At 34.6% G+C, this 23,831-nt stretch overlaps 1 protein-coding gene across 4 annotated transcripts in view; it reads left to right on the top strand.

The window, feature by feature from the left end:
• Positions 1-20,008, top strand: part of PCDH7 (protocadherin 7) — a 494,834-nt gene extending 474,826 nt beyond the window's left edge. For 2 of the 4 annotated variants that reach the window (XM_072620428.1, XM_072620429.1), the window contains exon 3: positions 15,635-20,008. In XM_072620428.1, coding sequence (XP_072476529.1) covers positions 15,635-16,014 — 380 coding nt within the window. In that variant the 3' untranslated portion in view covers positions 16,015-20,008. The remainder of the gene's footprint in view (positions 1-15,634) is intronic. The other 2 variants (XM_072620430.1, XM_072620431.1) reach the window with 1 other exon arrangement.
• Positions 20,009-23,831: the final 3,823 nt, after the last annotated feature.

Here is a 23,831-nt window from a genome sequence, read left to right on the forward strand (position 1 = left end):
CTTTGTTCTTTGAGACACCAATTTTCCATTGTAGCTAATCTGAATTTGTCTCTTTTTAGATACGTTTGCATTTACATGATAGTAGGAATTTTTATACAGGTTCCTTGGTTCTTTTTTTCACTTTACATCACAGACAACTCATCTACATCATACCACATGCTTCTCTGAGATTCGCACATTTGAATTTCCTTTCTGTACTGTAATATTAAATATTAAATGCATTTGTTGAGTCTTTCCTCATGGCATGGATTGGGGATTTGCTTTTTGTTTTTGTTTTTGTTTTTTTGCTTGAACAAAAAGAGTTACTATGAATATATATTTTGTTATCTATGATACTTTCATAGACATTATTTGTGTTGTGGTCAGATCATTGGGATCTTTACAAAATTCCTCCATTTTTTTTTCAGAATGATTGGATCAATTCAAAGCTTGACAGACTATATTATTTAGTTTTCCTTTCTTTCCACAATTTTTCTAGTATTAATTATTTTTATCATAATTGGTAGTTTGAAGAATAGGTGAAAAGCGAAAGATGTTTACATTAGTTTTCTTTTTTATTAGTGATTTAGAGTGTTTTTTTAATAAGGCAATTGATCTTTTACATTTTGGAGAGCTGATTTTTTTTTTCCATTCTCCCTTAGTCAGTTCGATTTATACTGTTTTGTGCTACAATTATGTCTGGTGGTAGTTGGTTAGTTCACAAGGATTGAGTGTACATGGATATTCTGTTAATATATTCTTTGAATATATGTAACCAGTGCTCTCGTTCGGTTCAGCAAGTGGTATCTTGTGGTCTTTCATTCTGTTCAGATGACCCACACAGGATACTATGGTTTCTTTGAGGATAGATTGTCTTCCAAATCCTTCTAATTGAGGCTCCTTCCTGCCATGCAGAATTAAAAATAGTTATGTAATGAAGATGAAACTTTTTTTAGGTACGGAATATGGCTTTAGTCATAGCAGAAGTTTGAGGTTTTACACCCACATAGTAATTGGTACTGTGTCTTTATTTTAGATTAGTGAGAAGGAAGTCCTTAGCCCAGAGTGACAGCTCAAGTGACAGAGGCACTAGCTATGGTGTTCTTAAGTTGAACTATAGGATCAATGTTTCAGCAGCCTAAAAAATGAGAAGTAATATCTGAGAGCATTTGAGGGCAGGTAAGTTTAGCACTACTACTTGTACCCGTCCTGTTGTTGTGAAAGTGACATTAATCCGAAAGTGTTGGTCCATTCATGCCTTCAAACTGTTGAGCCTCCCAGAATACAATTTCTAACTGTGTCTCTACTACATATAATTAAACAATTCCAGGAGAACTATTAGCTCCTGAAGACATGTCCAAAATGGGAAATATGGATTATCTCTTTAGGGAAGTTTTATTGTTTTTATATCTTTTATTTATCAAACTCCCTAACTAGTTTTTTGTTTTTTTTGTTTTTTTACCAGTGTATCATAGGACTATAAGCTATTGAAACACAGAAATACATGATGATTTTCATTGTTAAACTAACTACAGGATCATTGGATTAGAACTGAAATCTTAAAGATCATCAGTATCCTCATTTTACAATTTAAGAAACTGAGACAGAGAGATTCTACTCTAATACCTCATGAAATAAAGGTAGTTCTGGGTAATTAAGGACTGTCCCCAGGGATCATAAGTACCTGTTTGTTCTATCAAATTAGAAAGCCTTTAAGAACAGGTCCAATGAAAAGACTTGTTTTTGCTTTCTGAGAAGCATCTGAAATGCCAGGAGGTTTATTACTGGAATGTTGACCACTGTATGACACCTTTTAAGGCCATAGTGATCCATAAAACAGATTTTAAAAGATTACAAAATGGATGACCTCAGTCCTTTGTGGTCTGCTTCAGATCTTATGGCATTATCACAGATTTACAGAAAAGGGGGTCAGGGAGGCTGCTAAGATATTTGAGGCCAATGAACAACATATATTTGTTAAGTGCTGAGGATCCAAAGAAAGACAGAAACGTGGTTCTATGCACTTGAATATTCTAAGGAGAGTGATAACACACAAACCTTATTATAAATATAAAATATATACAATGTTAATGGAAAATAATCTCAGAGGAAAACTAAAAGGGTGTTGGGGAGAGAGGACTTGGAAAAGCCTATCACAGAAGGCTAGAGTAGTGCTGAGTCTTGAAGGAAGCCAGAAGGTAGAGGCGAGGAAAGAGAGCATTGCCCAGATATGGGGGACAGTGAATGACAAGGCAGGATACTGGGACATGGAGTATCCTCATTGGCCACGATGTAGTACTTTGAGAAGGAAGATGATAGGTGTATATCCTAGAATATATAATGCCTGTAATGGTTGATGTACAAGCTGTTACTGCCCATGACCACAGTGTTGATACTAAGGCCATTGTATTTTCTAAGTGCATAAAAATAGCCATGATTCCTGGGAGTGCAGTCTGCCTTGTTGGAGAGAATACTCACACCAAATGAGATTGAAGGTTCATTAAAATATAAAATTCTCATATCTCCACAAGAAATCACTGTAGTTAACTCCAAAGAGTATTAGTTGCTGAAGTATTCCAGAATAGATGGTAAGGGTAATTCATTGAACACATGGGAAAAATCTGTTTATACCAAGAAACTTGTTTTCCTAGGCAATACCGACGGCTGGCAAAGTCAATACTGAAAGTGCTGGCATGAAAGACTTAAATAAAGAGTATGCATGGCAGATGGCTGGGATGAATAGTTGATAGTCACTGTCTGCTAGGCTCACCGCACTCTGCTCAAGCTGCTGAAGTCCCATAATTTTGCCACGATTATCTATGAAATTATGTTGACTGTTAAGCTCTGATTCATTCGTTTCTTAAGTCATCCCTAGGAATGATGACAGTCTAATTGCACCATGAATTGTTTAAGCCTAGAGTTTGTTAAGCATGAACACGTTTTACTAAAAAATCTAAACCTATATAATTTGACATTGTGACAGATTAATATTCGAGCACTAGACCAGCAGTGCAATTAGACAGTTTAACTATGTCCTCCATGTTAATGTCTATGACTTAAAGAAGTCACATGAAGTCCTTCATTTTCCAAAGGTCTGTCACCATTTTCCTGATAGAAATAAATCAAAAACTATCAAAGGATTTAACTAGATTACAAAGAGGCTCATAACAATTACACCTAATTCTACAAAACTGAAATCTAGGGATTTAAATGTCTCAAGCTAGGAAACCGTTTTTATAGTGGGCCTCCTGGCATTAGTAATTATAATATGCCTGTCACTTTTAGACCATTTTAGTTATCTGAAATTCATTTTAACAAGAACAAAAGGTTAGCATCTAGATTACTACAGACAATGCAAATGATTTAAAGTGAAAGGAACTATTTTCATTTGACAGATGAATATAGTTGATACCCTTAAGTGTTGTATACATTTTAAAAATCATATTTTAAAGATCAGTAATCTTGTCACTGCAAAAAATCCCTTTACCAGTGCAGATTGGCTTTCCTTAATAATTTAGTAGATGGTCTTTGAGAATAACTGCAGCCAAAAAATTTGTCACCATGGGGCCAACCTGGTTCTGAACCTTTCCAAACTTAATTAGGCTATTTCTGAGACAATAGACATCCATCAGTGAGCATATGCTTGAATCCTTTCCAATTAAATAGGATCTGCCAGAGCTTGTACTCTGTTGGCCCAACTTTCAAGAACCCAAGATCATCTCAATGGATGCCTTGATGAAGTAACAGATGATATTAATAGAAATAAAGAATCATGTGTCTTTTGTATGCAATATGAAAAATACAGTTTCATATGTAAGCAAGCAGCCATCTAAGTGTTTTGACGTGAGTGACATTGGATTCTGTCCATCAAAATATATGTTTTAGAGGCAGTACCTTTAAATTCCCACTTTTTTGTAATGAAGCATTCTCTATTGAAAACTTGTTATTAAAATTCACATACTAACCTGAGTGAGGAGTGTCTGTTATCCTACTGACACTCTTTAAAAATCTGCATGGCTCCATGTAGAGTGAGTGCTAGAGGGATTCGAGTAAGATGACCATAAATCCACCCACCTACACTGTGTATGAATTAGGGCAAGTCAGTCAACTTTGGTAAACCTAAGTTTCTTCATCTGCTAAATGAGGGGACTGGTTTGGATGATCCTAAATTTCCCTTCCAGCCCGAAATATTTATTTTTGCATCATATAATCACTTTTGAAATCAGTACTTGGATAGATAGTTTACTGGACAGGCAGAAAGGGAGAAGAAAGTGGACAGAGATAGGGTAGTGTAAGGAATTTCAAATACTTTCTTCATCTACTGTACAGTTTTGTCAGAGCTGTGTTATCTATGACCACGGAAATCCTATCTTACTACTTCCCCAAAATCAGGGTAAAGTTACAAAAATAAAGGCATGTATTTCTTCAAATGAATGAAATCATGAAGTGTTTATTAAGTACTTACTACATGCAAAAAAAAAAAACCCAAAATAAGACAGTTAAGCAGCTCACATTCTAATAGGGAAGATGACACAGATGGAAGGGTTAACGTGTAAGGTTAATAGTGCTTTACATATTCAAGAGCCATAGAATTTGTCCTCTGGGAAGATATGACCCCTACTCTAACTTTATGAACCATGTAATTCACTATTATCAAACCTTAATTTCCTCGTCTGCAAAATGAGTGAACTGGGCTAGATAATATCTAAATTCTCTTCCACTTTTAATATTCTTGGATAAATCAATCAATAATCAGCATTTACTAAGTATCTATTATGTTCCTAACACTAGACTAGATGTAAAAATAAAAGTGCATCAGGGGGCATAGCACATACACATGTAGGTTTATTGAAAATACATACAAGGTGATTTGATGGGGAAGACTTTAGCGGATGGTGTATCTGGAAAGAGCTCCTGTAAAAGGTATTGAATCTCAAAGGGAACTAGGGATGGAGACAGGAAATGAAATGTCCTAAAAGAGAAGAAGAATTAGAAGGCCAGCAGGGTTGGGCCATAGAATGTGTAAGTGAACTATATTCCAGCAGAAGTATTAAATGCCAGGCTGAAGAGGTTACATTTCATCGTAGAAGTAATAGGGGACCATGAGATTTTTAAGAAGGGGAGCCATGCATGTTTGGGAAATTACTTTGGCAGCCATGTGGAGGATGGAATGGTGACTTTAGAGACTTAAATTGAATGGATAAGTTTAGGAGGATCTAATTCAGTAGTTTTTACCATACTTCATCTGATCAATGGATAAGAGGTGGTGGGGGTAGTATATATCACACTAATATGAAGTCTGTCACCTGGAGCAAGCACAAGAGAGGAAGAAGAGGGACAAGGTTAATGATGACTCTCTCTGTGGTAACGGCAATTGCCAGTAAATAAACATGTGCTTACCTTCAGCATTCAGTGAACTACTTCCTGGCAGGAGGGAGGCAGCATTCTGACAGGCACAAAGCATTCGTTTCAATGTTTCAAGTCTTATAAAATCTTTCCAACTTTCAGCTGTTCCCTTAAATGCAAATTCAAACCTCACTTCTTGCATTCATTCTTCCACAAATAAATGGAGCTTTTGTAAACTCTCATTAAAATATAGCTTATGAGGAGGAGATAGGCCAATTTTCTTGACTTTTTTTGAAGTTTTGTTGCAAAATAAATCTGTAATTTGGTCCAGAAGCAGAGTAGCAGAATTTCTTGAAAATTGCTGACGTTATTGGATCACATGCAATGTAACATAATGGAAGGAGCCCTGGATTTGGAGCAGGGAGATCTGGGTTTCTGGCCTGTCTGTGACCCTTACTGTAAGACCTCTGGGCAAGTCCTTGTTCCTCTCTAGGCCTCAGTTCCTTCAGGGAACTATTGTAAGAAAAGTGCTTTGGAAATCAGAGTGCTATACAAATGCAAGTTATTATTAGAGTGTCTTAAAAAGAATATTTTGAAATATGATCAAGTATCTGGATATAAAATCAGGGAATATTTAAAATGTTAATTAATCAATCAATTATTTAATTAATGGCAGTTAGGTGGCTCAATAGGTAGAGGGCCAGGTCTGGAGTCAGGGAGATAGCAGTTCAGATTCAGCCTCAGATACTTACTAACTCTATGACCCTAGGCACATCGCTTAATTTTTCTTTGCCTCACTTTTTTCATCTGTAAAATGGGGATAATAATAGCACTCACATACCAGGGTAATTGGGAGTGTCAAATGAGAAAATAATTGTAAAACAATTAGTATAGTGCCTGGCACATCAAAAGCACTAAATAAGTGATAGCTATTGTTATTATCATAATATATTGGTCATATTACATTATAGTTATATCTCATATATATTTTCAGTTGTGCTACAGTTCAAATAATATCCCCTCAACTATAGTATCCATAAACAATAAAAGCACAGCATAGGAAAATTTTGTAATTTTGTCCTGATATTAGTATAATATAGCATAACTCTATAAATGTGTAGAACACTATTCTCCCCATTGCCTGTGACAGACATTGGGAATAATTTTTCAATATTTTATATTAAAACTTTGTATTTTTGAATGAATTTTCATATGTATAGTCTCCATTTTCCCTCCCAATAAGCCTTTGAATATGTAAGGCAGGTATTATTTTTATATTAATTGAATAATTAAAATCATTTATACCAGATGTTTTGAGCATCCCCTATGTAATGGACATTCTGTTAAGTATAGTAGGAATAAGATATGTAAGGTGACATAGTGGAAGAGTAGGTTTGGCTGGTCTGGGTTTGAGAGAACACCACAAGCTTATGAACACTTCGAAAGACTCAGATGCCTGCTAAAGAAATACTTCTCAGGAGTTCCAGGGATCCAATCAGGCAAATCTTGGCCACTAGAATCTTAGCAACTTAATATGTAGAAATAACCGAGAGTTCATTCTTCTGATTTATGAAGAGAAAATAGCAGATGTTTAGAAGAGGGTGGCATCATAGCCGAAGAAGATGACTTAGACTATTATAGTAGATAGAACAATGGATTTGGGGTCAGAAGACATGAGTTCAATTCCAAACTCTGCCATATATTACCTGCATAACCTTAGTCACATCACTGAACCTTCCTGGTTCTTATTCTATTACCTATAGAATGAGGGATTAACATAGATAATCCCAAAGATCCTATTCAACTCTTTAACTCTTTGGCATGTCAGGCACCTTCCAGTTCTGAATCTTAAAGCACATCTTTTCCTATGCTAAAGATATGAGTTGGCCCAGCATTCACATCTTCTTTTCATGTCATCTCAGTATGTTTTTTTCTTCAGATAATTGCCTCAGAGGTAAATATTTATCAGTTGGTCATTTTGATCTTGTTTAGTTCTCAAGTTTGAATAGACGTTCCAATAATATGGAATTATTTTCACCAGTCTTCAGTTTGGTTGAAGCATATTTATGAAGTTAGAATAGGAGAGACGAGGAGTGTTTTCATATTCAGGTGTTTTCCATATTCTATCAGTTTTGGTAGAAATGTCCCTAGCATCCATCCTTACAACATGGACAATTTGGTATAGTGACTGTTGTTAATGTTGTTCAGTTTTGTGTCTGACTCTTCATGACATTTAGAATTTTCTTGGTAGAGATACTGAAGTAGTTCACCATTTCTTTCTCCAGCTTATTTTACAGATGGGAAACTAAGGCAAACAGGGTTCAGTAACATGTCCAGAGTCATACATCAAATTGTGTCTGAAAACAAATTGGAACTCATGAAGATGAGTCTTCCTGATTCGAAGTCCAATGCTCTATCCACTTTGCCACCTAGTTGCCACAGTAGAACTAGCATTTAGAGGTGGCAAGACTTGAGTTAAAGTCGCCCTTCTGGCATTGTGTGAAATTTAAGGTAAATCATTTAACCTATTAATATCCTAGCCGATTTCTGAGAATTTAAGTCACAAAAAGTTGATAAACTGCTTAGAAGAATTTCATAAAGAGATAAAATCACACATCCTGCATTAGAGAGCTAATATAAGGCTCAGATAATGTTTAAAAAGCACATATAAAATTTAAACTTAAAATGCTATCTTGAAAGACATTCTAGTAGAATGAAGGCAATTCTATTGCCATGAATAGAAACATTTTTTAATATACTCCTTACACTCTATACATGTTGAATAAATGCATTATCCAATGCTAATTTAATATTGATGGATAGTTAGTACAATATGAATTATAGAACTCTTTTTTCTTCTTGCTTGCAATCACCTTTTCTAAAAGTGATTTATATGTAAACCTAATTATTCTATACTTTTGTTATTATTAATTATAAACTTTAATTATACCTTATACTTTCCAAGAAACACATCCCTAATACTTACTTATTTTGATACTCAATCACAATATATTTATACTCAATCACATTTGCAAACCAGGAGTCAATTCTTTCACTCTACTCTGCCATCCTTACAATCAGTTACCAAGTCTTATTGACAGGAAGTCCAAAAATAAACCTCTCACATTCTTCCTCTTATTTCTACTCTTACCACAACTACTGGAAATTTAGGCACCCACTCTCACTTGGACTACTGAAAAAGAATCCTAATGGGTTTCCTGGTATCTAGTTTGTCCCTTCTCCAATCCATCATTCATGCAGCTGTCAAATTGATATCCCTAAAACACAGATATGAGCATGTCATTCCCCTGCACAAAATATGGACCCAAGGAAGGACCACTGATAATCAGCTAAGTTGGAAGAGGCTTGTTATCAGGTGAACTTCACAATGATGAGTTTGTTTTTTTGTCTAAACACAGAAACGCTCATAAAACCATCTTAATCACAAAAGGGTGGCTCTCTGTGTTAGGAGTGAAACCATAGATGAGTTAGGAATTATAACATCGTATGAGACAAAATATTAATGATATCAATTTCATCAAAATGTTGATTTTTTAAAAAATTCTCAGAATTCATTGTAACTATGCTGAATGGAACAAGTATGACTACATTATCACAATTTTAGAATACATCTAGGACATTTTAATAAAGAACACTTAAATACCAATAATAAAAAGAATAGTATGTGTAACTTAACAGTAACTTGAAATATTCATAGACTTCTTAGATATGGAAAAAAAAATTAGAGATCATCCCTTTCCACTCGCTTATCATTGCAGATAAAGCAATTGGGTCCTTAACACACTATGGTACTTACCCAACCTGTATCCTTCATTTTCTTACTACTTGAGAAGGTGTTAGAAGGAGGAGAGACTGAAACTCTAGGCAAGACCTTGAGATACATCTTGAGTCATTCATGACATTGGGTTCATTCCTGGGAATGACTGTGAAACCTGGAGATGTGTTCTATTAGTAATGACATATATCAGTGATGTAACTACTAAAATCAAATTCCGGATTTTGTAGCCATTCCAAAATAATATTTAAACAGTCTGTCATGTCCCTTCTCTCATATTGCCACCCTCTCCTCCAGTTTCCTGCAGCCCAGCATGGACTATGCAGTACTTCATCTACCTGGTGCCTAAATTTTCAGGAGGGAGGAGGAAATGGAGACAAGAAGAGGAAGTCACCTGAGTTATATTTATAAAATGCTTCTTCCAAAGCAGTACATATATATTTTTGTACTATCATGCAGTTTTCATGTGCCAAAAAGTAGATCTATGTTTGACTTTATTCAGGAAGACTCCTTGAGACATGGCATGCCCTGTCTCTACAGTATAAGATAATGCCACATTCAGAATGACAGTGGCCCCAGCCTCAGGGCAGTAAATGCTTCATGAGATACATTCAATTGCTGTTGAACTGTGTTTTGCCTAAGGTACAAGGAAAGAAGTTGCTGATGCTTTCAAACATGTTTAAGCATTTTAATAGCGTCTTGGCATGTCAGGCTGAACTCAAGCACTACAGGGTGTAACTTGGTGAAATACTGCAAGGACAGGATGGAAATTTCCGAAGTGTTTCTAGAGTAGCCATCATCTTGAATTTCCGAAAAATCCCTTAATAAAGCCTCTATACATCTCAGAAGTTTCTTTTTGAAAGCGCTCTTTCTTTGGTTTTTGGCTGGATTATGATGATTTAGCTTTTAAAACTCTTTTCTTCACAAGTTAATTTTTATGTTTATTATTTAGTGATTTATATTTTTAAAAAACTTACTTTAATCTCCTTGGTAAGGTTAGCATTAATAGCCATGTTTAGAAGAAACTAAAGTCTCAGGATGAGGAAAAGATGAATATGTAGTATTTAATACCCGGGCTAGGAGTGTTCAGTGTAGTATTCAGGATTCATTTTTTTTTTTAATGTTAACCATCGAGAATATAGAAAATATTTTTAGACACTAGGAATAAAAAGAAAGGAAAGGAAAGGAAAAGAAAAATCATAGTCTCTGTCCTCCAGAAGCTTCTATAGTGTCAGTTTGCCATGTACACAAATGTGAATGGGACAAAGGCACAGCAAAGGTCAAGACCATATGAGCTAAGAAAATTTGAAGGTGAGGGAAGAACTTTGCGGAGGAGAGAATAGCTGAGTTCCTGACTTGAGCCTTGAAGGGTTTCCTCCAAGAAGAAATGAAAGAAAGAGTGAATTTCAATCACAGAAGTTGCCTGAATATAGTGATAGAGGAGTGGAGGATGAGATCATAGAACTGAAAAAAGCCAGATGTGGGTGTATGAAATACTGATGGCCCCAATGATAATCAAACAGAAATAAGGTGGGGAAAATAAATTGGAGATCTTGTAGAAATCCCTAGATGACAGATTATTCAACATGTGTCTTGTTCTAGAAGAAGTAGGGAGCTTTCTTTTATCATAAAACACTGGTAAGCTGATCAAATACGACTGAGGCAGCAACTCTTAGAAAGACAATCAGACCTGTATATTAGAAAGTAAATTTTGGCAGCTGTCTGAAGGATAAATTTAGGAAGGAAACGACTAAAAACAGGGAACATTATTAAGGGGACAATAGCAATAGTCCTTGTGGTTGGTGAAGAGTACCTAAACTGTAATGGTAACTATATATTGAGAAAAAATATCAGAGGCAAGAAGCGTGAGAGAGCTATAATTAATCGGACGTGGCATCTGGTTGGAGTAAGGATGAAGGAAAACTTTACAATCCGTCTAAGAATTAGTTAAATAAATGAGGGCTAGGGGTGGGGGTTCTGGATTATCAGAGCTTGAAACTGTCTTTAAATATTGGAAGAGCTATGCTACATAAGAATGATTAGATATATCTTGTTTGACCCAGAGGACAGGTCTAAAAATTTGGGGAATAAGCAGCAGAGAAGCAAAGGCAGATCAAAGTCCAAGAAAGAACTTTCTAAGCTTCAGAACTGTCCCAAAATGATGAAGGTAATCTTGGAACATAGTATCTCCCTCTCATTAGAGTTCTTTAAGTGAAGGTCGGATGACCATTTATCAGAGAGGCTGTGGAAAAAATCTCATAATACATCCAAGTTGGATTAGATCAACTGAAATCTGAATATCCTTACAACTCTGTAATCCCAGGATCTGAGATAATGAACCATGACCTTGAAATATTTGTATATAATTGATAGAATATTTTGTTTTGGAGGTGGGTGAATCTTCCAAAGGCTATTTGGATCATTATGGTTTCTTTAAGGTTATACCAGTGGTAAACAAGCTCCAAAAGGTCTAATATGCTTAAAGGATTTCAAGTATAGAACCTGTGAAAGACAATATTTCTATCACCTGAGAATAGCCATGCTAAGTTTGGAAAAGCTCATTATCAGGAGCCTGGCCTCTAGGTCATTAATATTTTTAGGCATAGTAAGAGACAACCTCCTAATATATAGATGCATTGCAATATTTATTATTGAAGGGAATATATAACACTGATGAAATCATAGGATCTTGAAGTATTTAAATAATATGTGAAATATATAATATTTCAGATTCATGTAAGAAATATCACATGGTATTAAAATGTGCTTTATCCCTCAGTTATCATTTTAGAGTAATTTTCAGTAACTGAAGGAGTTTTCCATAGCAGAGATGATTTACTTCTCATCTCTGACACATATTGGCTTTGTGACCCTGGGAAAAAAAAAGACTTAAAACCCCAGTACCCCTAGGCAACTCTCAAAGACTAATCAGTGACAGATAAAGTACTTATATGCATTAAGAAAAGAAATGAGTAAACAATAGCTCTCCAAACCAATGAAATCAAAGGCCAGTTTAAAAAGAACAGTAAATGCCAGTTTAATCATGTATAAAAAGGGGATGTTCTCTGTCATGCTATCAGTGCATTCCAGACAAAGTTGAACAGCTGAGAGACTTGGGGATGTGAAGTTTTTCAATTAGCAACACAAAATAGATTTTCCTAACTCCATTAGATAGTTATACAATGCAATCATTTGCTTTCTGAATACTCATAGCAATCTCTGTGAGGCCATAGAACTTATCATTTTCATGATTCTTTGACCCTCTTCCTTATCTCAATCTTAAAGATGTTTCTAAAATGTTAATGCCATTGGCAACTCAGTTAATAACAGTTAATCTGTGAAGGCGACCAAAGTATCAGCTCATATCACATGACATTAGTCTTGAGGAAACATAATGCCATAACCAAATACTTTATAGGTCCTCTGTGGTCTTCATTCAAAAGTGTTATGATTGAGGAAGAAATCCATCACTTTTTCTTATGAAATAAGTCAATATGGACTCCTATTGTTTTTTTGAAATTGACTATTACTCTGTTTTTAGTGTTCTGGTCAAAGTATTTTGGAAGGAGGTGATCAGCTGTTTTCAATTTCAAATGAGGAGCAAATAATAGACAATATTTGTAAGAAGGATTGAGGTTTAATATCAGAACAAATTTCTCCAGAGTGAGAGATAATAAACATAGGCATGAATTTTGGCAAGGTTTCATACCATGTTGCCTACATTTTCATAATTTCTTTACCCTATTATCTGAACAGTCATCCAAATCTGGAAGAGGCGATTACTTGTAATAAATCTTTTGCAGACTTTCTTGATATTTTTTTTTTTTACTGAATTTGATGACAAAAAATGCAGTATATCTTAGACAATTAGGCTTGTCAGCTTCTTGTTTGTTACACTACTAAAGTATTTGATTTTGGAAATGACAGACATTCTTCATGAAAAATCATGCATCTTGGATAGAGATGTAGTACACTATAGGTGGTAGCTCTGAGGAAAAGTCCCTTTTAGTTAAATGGGCAAAGTAGAAATCAATCCCAACTGGAAGCTAGCCAGGTTGTGTTATGAAAAGACCAAGGGAAAGAAGGTCAGTGCATCTCAGTAGTGTTTCAATTTGTAACTTGAATCAATGAAAATAGATTTAATTACTTGTGAGCAGTAAGTAGTTTAGGTGCATAAGTTAAACAAAATGTAAGATGAGTTTTCAGTGTATTAATATAATTCTGCTAACCATGCCTAATTGTATAGCATAACAAAGGAAAACATAGTGTAAGGTATTCCAAACTGAAAATTCCAATCTGAAAACCAGTCTCCTGTACAGCTAATTGAATCTATGATAAACTTGAGTTTAACACTAAATGCATAAGTTTAAATAAACTTAAAGGAATGACTGTACAACAGTTATGGTTCACTTATGCAATGTATTAAAACAGATAATTTGACAAAAAGAATCAATTTGGAAATATAGGATCATAGACTTTCTAGAATATTAGTGCACTGTCAGAAAAAATGTTATTAATGGGGTGAAGGTAAAAGGAAAATTACAGAGGAGATAAATTATCTGAGTAAAAATTTTGAATCTAAAGAGACCTTTTAAAAGAATTTCAATGTTCTTAGATATATTTTAAAAGAACATAGAGATTATACATGTACCTTATATATGTTATGAAAGTTAGATTAGTTAAGTTTATTGATTAAAATGACTGTTAGTCTTGTGATTAAAAAAATGCAAAAATGGAATTAAATCAGATAATTTTTTTATAAATTAGGAATTAGAAAATGATTTGTCAATTTGGGCAAAATTAAGAGTATTTACATATTTAAATATCAAATAGTAGCATGTATGACAGTACTAAATGATTGTTTTTTTCCATCTTACCTTTGAGAATGAGAGAACAATCATTACAATGTTTCCTGTGATGAACAGGGGAACTTTGTCAACTAATTCTCCACATTCCCAGGCTACAGTGGTTCAGGACTTGATGGGCTGACAAATGTCAATGTTTTCATTGTCTAATAGATCACAAAGGAAGGAAAAAAATGATAGGGGTGATTGGTGTGACTAAATTTAGGAAATTTCAGTAGATAAAACAGAATAAATTTAATGCACATAAAAAGCAAAACAGTCATATAATAATAGATTATAGAGAAAACAGCATGGCGTATAATCTAGATTTATCATGAAGAATTCACAAAACAATCCAATGCTGCTAACAGTTGTGTATATGCAAACATTATTGATTTCAACCCTTGTGAACATATTCTTTGAATCAAAATTTGGCTGAGAGTCTAGATTATGTAATCCCCAAGCCATATAATAAAATGATATAGTATGATATAAAATGGAGCTCAGACACATTATGTTCTTTTGTTTAGATATAAACTAAACTATAAAATATATTAAATGCTACTCAGAGGTGTTCCCCCCTCTTTTGCAGCATAGTAAGTTCATAAAAAAGCAGCAGCACAAAATAGATGTAAATATTAACACTGAGAAAACTTGAAGTCATTTTTCTCAATAAATTTATATCACATGTATTTGTGCTGATTAGGAAGGGTTCACTTCCATATATAGAATTAGCATTCATTTCTCATTCCATCATGGTGCAAATAGCAAGCTTATTCAATTAATTACACTTGCATGCTACAACACCAAAAGGGTCAGAAACATGACTGCATTGGTACAACACACCACATTCATGTAAGTTGTCCATTTAGCAAACACTTTGGCAATCATTTTTTTTTTTGAGGTGAACACACAGGGAGATTTTTCCTACATCACATACATATTAGATCATCTGAAAATGGAAAAAAAAAAAGCTTTTCATGCTTTTGTCCATTCTTTACTTGCATTTTTTCATTTATAATTCTGGTTACATGAAGTGGTATCCATTTAAATGCCACTTACGAATTACCCTGATGCACTGAAAAGTTTTTAAATATAAGGCTTTGCATTTTCACAAATTCCATCTATTAGGCATTATGGATTAAGAGATCAGATTGGCTAAAAGTGTTCTTTTTCTCTCTCTGGGATAAATGATACAAATCACAGCGTATTTCTATTCTGTTTAGATTTTGTGGTTGTTTTTCTATGTAAAAGGAAATGCAGAAATATATTGGATAGCTATCATTATCCAATATGTGGGTACATCCACACTGCTCTATTACTATATTACCTGTTGCCATATGATTTTGAAATGAACACTTTGCCTCATTATTCCTTAGTAAAACATGCAATGTTAATGCAAAACCTATATTTGTATATCATATGTAGAATATAAATATATTTTCAGCTGGGGATTCTATATGTCACTATGTAGAGAGAATGATATATTAGAATCCCCAGCAAAAAAAAAAAATCTTTGTTTAGGGCAATGGGAAAAAAGATGCTTTGGTGGGGGGGGGGGGCAAGAAAAGGGATTGGTAGGAGGAAATTTATGATTTATTTTTTGAGACAGTAGAAGAAGGTATGAAAGGTGATATCCATTCTTAAAGACTTTCTCCTCTGATTTCAGATTCAAGGCCTCTGCCAGATGTAGCCCTGACAGGGAAGTGCACCCGAGAGTGTGATGAATATGGTCACTCAGACTCCTGCTGGATGCCGGTCCGCACTTCACCTGAAAGGAAGCAGAAAAGCCAGCCAAAACTCTCCACATTCATGCCCGTTGATGAACGAGGCAGCCAGGAAAAGCTGGCCAATGGAGAAGCCTCTCTCATGGGTGACCGCAACAGAAACCTCCTTAACAAAAAGTTGACCTCATCCTATGAGACCTTCAGTGCAGCTAGTTTCAGCAAAAACGAGGAAGCCAATCCAGAGGATATTCCCCTGACGAAGACAGGGGAATACAAGCCATCTCCTGTCAATACTCTAACTAGAAGAGAAGTTTACCTGTAGGCTATCTGAAGCAACAACAAGGTTCTTTCATGTATGAGAAAGAAAAAGAGGCAAACCTTAAAAAAAAAAAAAAAAAAACAATTTAACTCAAAAAAATAAATGAAAGAGGGGGCTACCAAAGAGACAAAGCTTGGCCTGCCACTTCTGCCTCCAAATCAGGCACTTAATTAAAACTATCTGCCTGATGATGATGTACAATGTAGAAACCATTGTTGTTACTTGCATGTCTAATCCCCTCGCTGATTTTTCCCCCCTAAATTGATGGTTGCGAGTTTATTTCATGGTAATAAGCCCTATTAGCAGAACACAGCATACTGTCTTTATCCCAAATGCTGAAGCATGACTTTAACCATTTTGATTTGATTTGACTGCCATCTGATCTGTTGAGAATGACAACAGGTCAGAAAAAAGCATACTTCAAATAATACCATCAGAACATGGCTGATCCCCATTAGAACAATCTACCTAAAAATTCTCCAAATTCTAGATACAGTTATTAGAAAAATCTAACCATTACTAAGCACTTTCTGAAGACCACAGCTTTAAAATTCTCATCCGAGGCTGGTAACAGAAAAATAACTTTCAGCCTGAGACTACAGTCCAAAACATGGCATATTTCCCTATAAAATAATTAACTCTGAGGTCAATTCCATTCATAGACAGGATGTTCTCTCTATATGCATAATTAATTACAGTTTGCATAAACAGATTAACATCACATGCATCATACTAACGATTACCTGTTGAACTTACATTTTCTTCGGACAAGACCAACATTAGCACCTATCTGGGACAATTTCAGTCATTAAAAGGCCAAAGATCATACACAGATCAGGGGAATTACAAAATATTTTTGGTCTTGACTTAGAACTCCATCACACCCACAAAAAGCTATATGCATACATACAAACATATTTCATTTTGCATAACAGGCAAGTCACTTAGTCCAGAAAACAATTTTTTAAATGAATTTTAGTTGACACCCTCAAAAGGAATTTGTCAGTGTATTTGCTGATACACTGATAAGAGGCAATGCAGGTCCTGTGCCAGTTCTGGGTAATATTATCAGGGAAGATTACATTTTTCAAAGTCATAGAAATTATGGATAATGGGTCAGGGGAGGATGGAAGTAAAGAAAGATGATACATTGGCATAAGCATCTTGCAAGTTAAGTCCAATGTCATCTCTCTACCCCTCCTCCCCCTCCCCCCAGAATCCAGGGTATGCTTACTGGACTTACCACTCACATTACAGATTATCAATTGCTTTGGTCAATGATCCAGTGCCAATATCCTTGAAACAAAAGTGCATTAAACCTGAGTCCTGCGCGGTATAGAATGTCAAGACTCATAGCATTTGAAGAAGGTGACAAGTAGTCTGATTGACTTTAGCAGTGATACGATACTTACACAGCAACTCAAGAATAAGTCACAAAGCATTCCAAACTGAACATGAAAGAAATAAGCTCTGGGCTGTGACATTTCCCACAGGATGCACATCTGAAAGAAAGTTAGAACAGATACAGGTTTTTGTATGCAATAAAAAGTAACAGTGCGGAATTTGAGACAGCTGCTCTGTAGATGAAAATTTTGAACAGTTTAAAATGGAGCTGGGACATTCAAATGAAATTGACAATCAGCAAAATGGGAAATAACATGAGACAGGAGCAAACATTCAAATCTCTGAATGGTTAGAGCCTGGTGTAAAGGAATGCCTAGGCTACTTGGCTCTATAATAAATTGTAGTCACAATGTAGTTTTGGCTAGTTTCTTGCTTTGTGGAACTACTTAGACTATAAAGTTAAGCAGCCTGGAATAACAGTTGATAGTTCAGTACAAGTCATCACAATGTTTCTCTCTGAAAACTACTTCTCCTCTTTTGGGTCGTGCGGAAGGGGTGGGGAGGGAAGGGGAGAGGGAGGGTACTTAGGGCCATTCCATTTTGCTCTTTCCAGCATTAAGGTTTTTGTTTCAGTGTTAGTTTGTGTATAGTAGTTATGATGAATGGGGACTTGGACTGGAGGGAAAAATAAGACTAAAATATTAATAATTGAACATTTTTATGTTTGATTATTATTTACCTTATGGAAAGATGAAGTTCTAGTACTTTGATAGGAAACTGCATTAAAGCAGTACTGCCTTGTATAATCTGTAAGTACCTATTAAGAAAAATGCTTCTAAAGATACTTATGTAATAATGTATACATATTTTTCTTGCACGTTTCAACAGAATACTCAATTGCATAACACAGATGTTCAAAACTTTTTTTTTTTTTTTTGCTTCAATAGGATTTTTCTTTCTTGGAAGAGACACTTGGAAACCACTAGATAGCTTGTTTCGATATGTCTTTAAACCCTTTTGTCTACAAAGCTAATATATGGGTCACACTGGACCTTCAGATTAATTGGATCAGCAGTCACTCACTGATGTTTGCACCATATCAAAATTGGTCATGTCATTAAGTCATCTAACTTGTGAGATTCTCCTTAGAACTAAAATGGGTGTGAAAGAATAAAATTAAGTGTACTGTAAGTATTCACAGCAATTCAAGTAGAACTAGCCATCATAACATGTTTATTACTATTATGAACTGGCATGACACAGAAATATATTTTGTGTTTGTATTTTTTTTTTAATTTTAAATAGGCTAAATCTGGTGCCACTCCACATATAGAGTGCTTTTTAAAAAAACAAAAATAAACAAAAAAATAAATTAAAAGAGTGAATGCAAAATATGCAATTGTGCCTTTTCTACCTGTCGTTACAGTTAACGTGGTGGTTGGGTTTGGACACTGAGGGGTAATGGGCTATTCCCAACTTTTTTGAACCAGTATATTTATCCATGTTTATTTTCTGAGAAATGATAAATGATATATTAAAAAGAATCTGCCTTCTGCCAAACTCAGATAATGGCCCAGTCTTAAATATCTTTCATTATTAAAACAAGCTTGTGGCATAGGTATGGGCTGTGCAAGAGATACAAACGGGAGCTATAGCATATATTGCAATAGTTACCCAAGTTGGCATTTGCCATGTGTGTTCAGTCCGTTTTACAAAGTAAATGATTTCAGCTTTTTGTTAATGTTGTTTTCAACTATCATTCCATTTTGGTTGTACAGTATATAAATCAGTTATTTTCTGTGCACAGGAAACCCAAATGAACTTTGCATGCATTTTACATTAGGACACGTTTATAGATTGATGCATAATTATATAACTTTATATATGTATTAACGTCTGTAACTTCAATCAAAAATCTGATATTCATTCTGGATCTCCAGTAACAATATATTTATTCAGTATAGTTTCTGACTGGCCTGCTGCCTGAGTTTCTAAAAACAGGGGAGGCATTATTTTTATGTGGAAAGGAACTAAAATGGAACTGAAGATGTCTGGCTGAAAGGTTACCCTAGGAAGATGTTCTATAGGAAAACATGCACACACACATCTGCACAGACACCCCAAGAAACTGCCTTAAAATGGGCAGCTATCTTAAAACAATCATGGGAAATCTGAATAAAATAGTTCTACTTACATAGTATCAATGATAAATATACAGTGTGTCCTTAAGAAAAGGAGAAGAGAAAATGGACTTGAAAGTAGTGAAGCATTTCAGTTATGTCCCTGGCAAAGGTATAAAACATCTGGAAGAATGCATCATTTTCCCCCTCCCTGGGGTACACTTTCAGACAACTTTTCCTAAATTTTAAAGCACTTGCATTCAGTGTGGTACGCTCTGTTTGTAATATTAATAATCATTGACTATTGTTCTGCAACTTGGATGTTGATAGTGAAGCGGAGAACAATTTATCATCGTTTATTATGAGTCACTATGCACGCAACTATGCTAAACATGCAAAATGTATTAAACGCTAGTCCAACTCTATTTATGAAATATTTTACATAATTTAATTTGCTTTTGTACAGTTTTATGTAAATAAATTGCTTGTCATTTTTGTCTCTGCAAATTAAAATATAACATGTTCAAATGGTTTTCCTATTGTAAGTCTACTTCTCTATTTGACAGGTAATTCAGTTTGGATTGGAAAAGAAGTGAATGAATTAGAATGACAGTTTGATGCAGAATGGTTTGATCTGGGCTTAATTCAAATATAGTTTAAAAAAAAGATGCTGCCCCAGTAATCGTTCATTTCAGTAGCACTGCATATAACCATTACATTGCTTTGCTTTATTAGGGAATGAAATTTGGATTATTTTCATCAAATATTCTAGAATAGTTTCCTGACCTGCTCTAAATCTCAAATTAAAGTGCTGGTAATCAAAATACTATTAGCCATATTATTTTTGTTCTGAATACTTTAAAGTATTTTTAAATTTGAGACAAAAAATTGTAAGCAGATATTTGATTCTGTTAAACTAATTTACTCATACTCCAAAATAATGGCAGAGGAGGAAAAAAGTCAATGGTGCCTTAAAAAAAAAGTCAGAATCAGGTAAAGAAATACTAGGTAAACTGTATCAAATAGACATTTATCTTTACTTAAATACCTTGCCTCCCTTTCTCTAATCAACTTTCCTACTGCTTTGGAAGCCGGTCTTTTTGAAAAATTATTTTCTTCTGCTGTATACTAGTCTTATTTTTCTCTTTATGGTTTAGTTTTACTTATTTTTACCAGTTCTCATACTCAACACTCATGGTTATCCTATTTCACTGAGTTATTGGTAGGCGTTAATATGTTCTTGTCTTCCCTGTGTCTCACTCGCTTCCTCCTCTTAATTTCCTACTTTTATTTATACTGATTTGTCTATTTTTTTCCATTATGTTCAAGGAATAGAAATGCTATCCAAAAAAAAATATTAGTAGACTGGTAGAATTTTTTTTTCACATTTAAGAAGCAGAGAATAATGTTAGAACTCACACATCAGTGCTAAAGAAACATTAAAAAAAACCCATGTTTCTGTAGCTAAGGGTTTCACTTGCCATTGTCTCTCCATTTTAGGTGGGACTTCAAAGGATCACAGATGGACTAAATATCAAATATTCTAGAGAAATAGCACTCAAGCTATAATGGCATTGAAAGAAAGATTATGTATCCTCAAAGGTGGTGGTGGTGGTAGTAGTAGTAAAGATAATAAAACATAGTAAGATGTTATGAGGAAGTTGATAGCACATTCTTCAAATTTTCCTACATGGTAAAATGACTTTTAATATGACTCAGTCAATTAAAAAAAATTCTTAAAGGTGAGAAACTGACTATTTAAGAGATTTATTTCATTCCTCAAAATCTTAATTGTCATCCTATGCAAAATTTGAAGAGTGGACTCCCTCTACTAGCTACAAATTTTTATAAAGACAAACAGGAAAACATAAGAGATCAATATTCAAAGCATAGACATACAATATGCATGTAGAGCGGTGAGCAATGAGCTTGGAAATTGTAATTTGAAGATTAGAGAAGAAAGTCATGATCTCCCTAAAATAATGGAAAATCAATTTTGGTCATTCTCTTATTTGTTATCACTGAGAGAATTTCGTTAACTCTTAGTAATGCTGGCTTATCACTACCCAATTTATTATGCAGATATGATTTAGATCTGCCTCACCATGGTAAGGACATGATTTTAAGGGAAAAATCCTAGATTTAATTAAATCTACAAATAACATGTACATTTTCATTTCCACCAACTTTTAAAATTTCACCTTGTTAAGTATACCCGTCAAAGTATTTTAGCTAATTTTTCAGGGGCAAAGAGAGACTAACTAACATGATCTGCCCCGAGAGTAATTTTTGAGGTGGTTGAATTATGCAGATTGGCTATCTCTGCTGCTCAAGTTCATCAGCTAATTATCGCACTTGACTTTGTACTGATTCTCCCTGATGGTAATACAGTAGATATCCAACTGTTGCAGCATTTCTGATATCTAATTGAAAACTTAAGAAGCATTACAGTTCAGCTTGCTTCTTGCTGAACTCTAGCCAATATCATCCCGCAAAAATAAAAGATTTGATAAGCTATGAGTATAATTAGCCAATTCAGCCAATATAAAACACCAACTGGTTGGAATGCATTATCAGAACTGTCCATCAAAATTTCCCAAATAGATGAAATATTTATTCAATCACCAACTTTGCTTAGTTTTCACAATGAGCTTATTTTCACCTATTTGCTTTCCATGAAGAAATCAACTGAGTGCAAATAGTTAATTGTGTTCCCCCTCCCTCTCTAATTATAACTTTTCATCTCTGTATCCTAAAGCAGTTTGCCACCTTTGCCATTAAGGGGGAAAAAGTACTTCGCTCTGTTATTTCCAACCTATACTGACTTTTCCTAGTAGACCTTTCGGTGAGCTATCCAACCACCACAAGCTATACAACTCAGTTAACTTTATTTTAATAAACACTTGCAATCTCACTTTCATGCTTATAGGAAATGTAATAAATCAGGACTGACCTTATGTGTTTTTTTTCCCTTTTATCCTTATCTTTAATACTTGTTTATAAAAGGCACCCAAGAAGGTAATTAAGACAAAATAAAATGTTTTTTTTAGCTGTAGCAAGTGGTGAGAGATGTGAACATATACTTAAAAAAAAGAGAACAACAATTTATGCTGTCCCTTAACCTTGACTGCATTTTTATCTGTTGCTTTGTAGTAAAATGTAAATTTTTATTCAGTGACTAAATTTAATATGTGTGGCCCATACAGAAGTAATTTTGTGTCTTTATTGAGCCTCCTGTGGGAATACGTAGAAAATGCTTAATAGCTCATAAATGTGTAAACTGCCCATAATGCTATTGGAAGAAGTAACACAAAAAGTAACAGTGTATTTGGCATCTTCAGTTTTATAATTTTCTGATAAAATTTGCCATGATACAAATTCAATCCCTTAAGAACTTATTAGGTACCTACTATGTGTCAGTCCCTGGGTTAGGTTCTAGGCATGCAATTTAAAAAAACTACCTTTCCCTCAGTGAGCTCACATTAGCTGGGAGCATATATACCTCTTTAAAATATGTTTAAACAGATGGGCATGTTTACAAAGTGCAAGTGGAGAAAAGTGTCCTAAGTGCACCAAAGCAATGTCAAAGAACTTTACCAGGACCTGAGCTATAAGGGCATTATTACTATTCTTTTTTATTATTTTTTCAACAAAATATCCTTTAGAATGTCAAAACAAATATTGAAGTCAAGAGAATGGTTAAAATAAAAATCTATCCCTCTTCTTTACATAAACCAGTTTGATGTCTCTGTGGCAACCTAGATCTGTTAAAATTATTAGTGACTTGATGCGAATATTCTTCCTATGCAGGGAAACAGGAACATTTTATATCTTTAGACAGTAGCTTGAGTAAATTTTTTTATTGGAGCTTTATGAGGAGATTATAAAAAAAATATAACTGTCAGTTGAAATAGATTTATATTATAGAAATTGGAAGACAATGAGTAACTGGATTAGTTTAATTTTAAACTTAAAGGCAATGAGCAAAGACATAGGCAACTCTCAGTTACTTCTTTCTCCAGGAGTTATTTAAAATAGATGAATAGTCACTTTCTAATGCTAAGACCCATTTGAGCATGAAACAGGACACTAAAACAATATAAAATGAAAGGAAAAAATCAACTAATTTATACCAGCAAAGTGAGCTGAGTGCCAGTGAGTTCTGCTTTGGGGGCAATTTCCAGTGCTCCATATGCACATAAACTACTTAGCTTCACCATCTTGCAGGAACTACAAGGTTAGATGCCATATAGACTGTGCTTTTCTTGGTAAGACAGTCTAAGTGAAGAGGAAACTAGAGAAGGGGATATTTATCAAATACTCCTGTCTGGGTCCCTGTAACTCACTCCCACATGG

The sequence above is a fragment of the Notamacropus eugenii genome, chromosome 6, assembly GCF_028372415.1.
Source record: "Notamacropus eugenii isolate mMacEug1 chromosome 6, mMacEug1.pri_v2, whole genome shotgun sequence".
Classification (NCBI taxonomy): Eukaryota; Metazoa; Chordata; class Mammalia; order Diprotodontia; family Macropodidae; genus Notamacropus; species Notamacropus eugenii.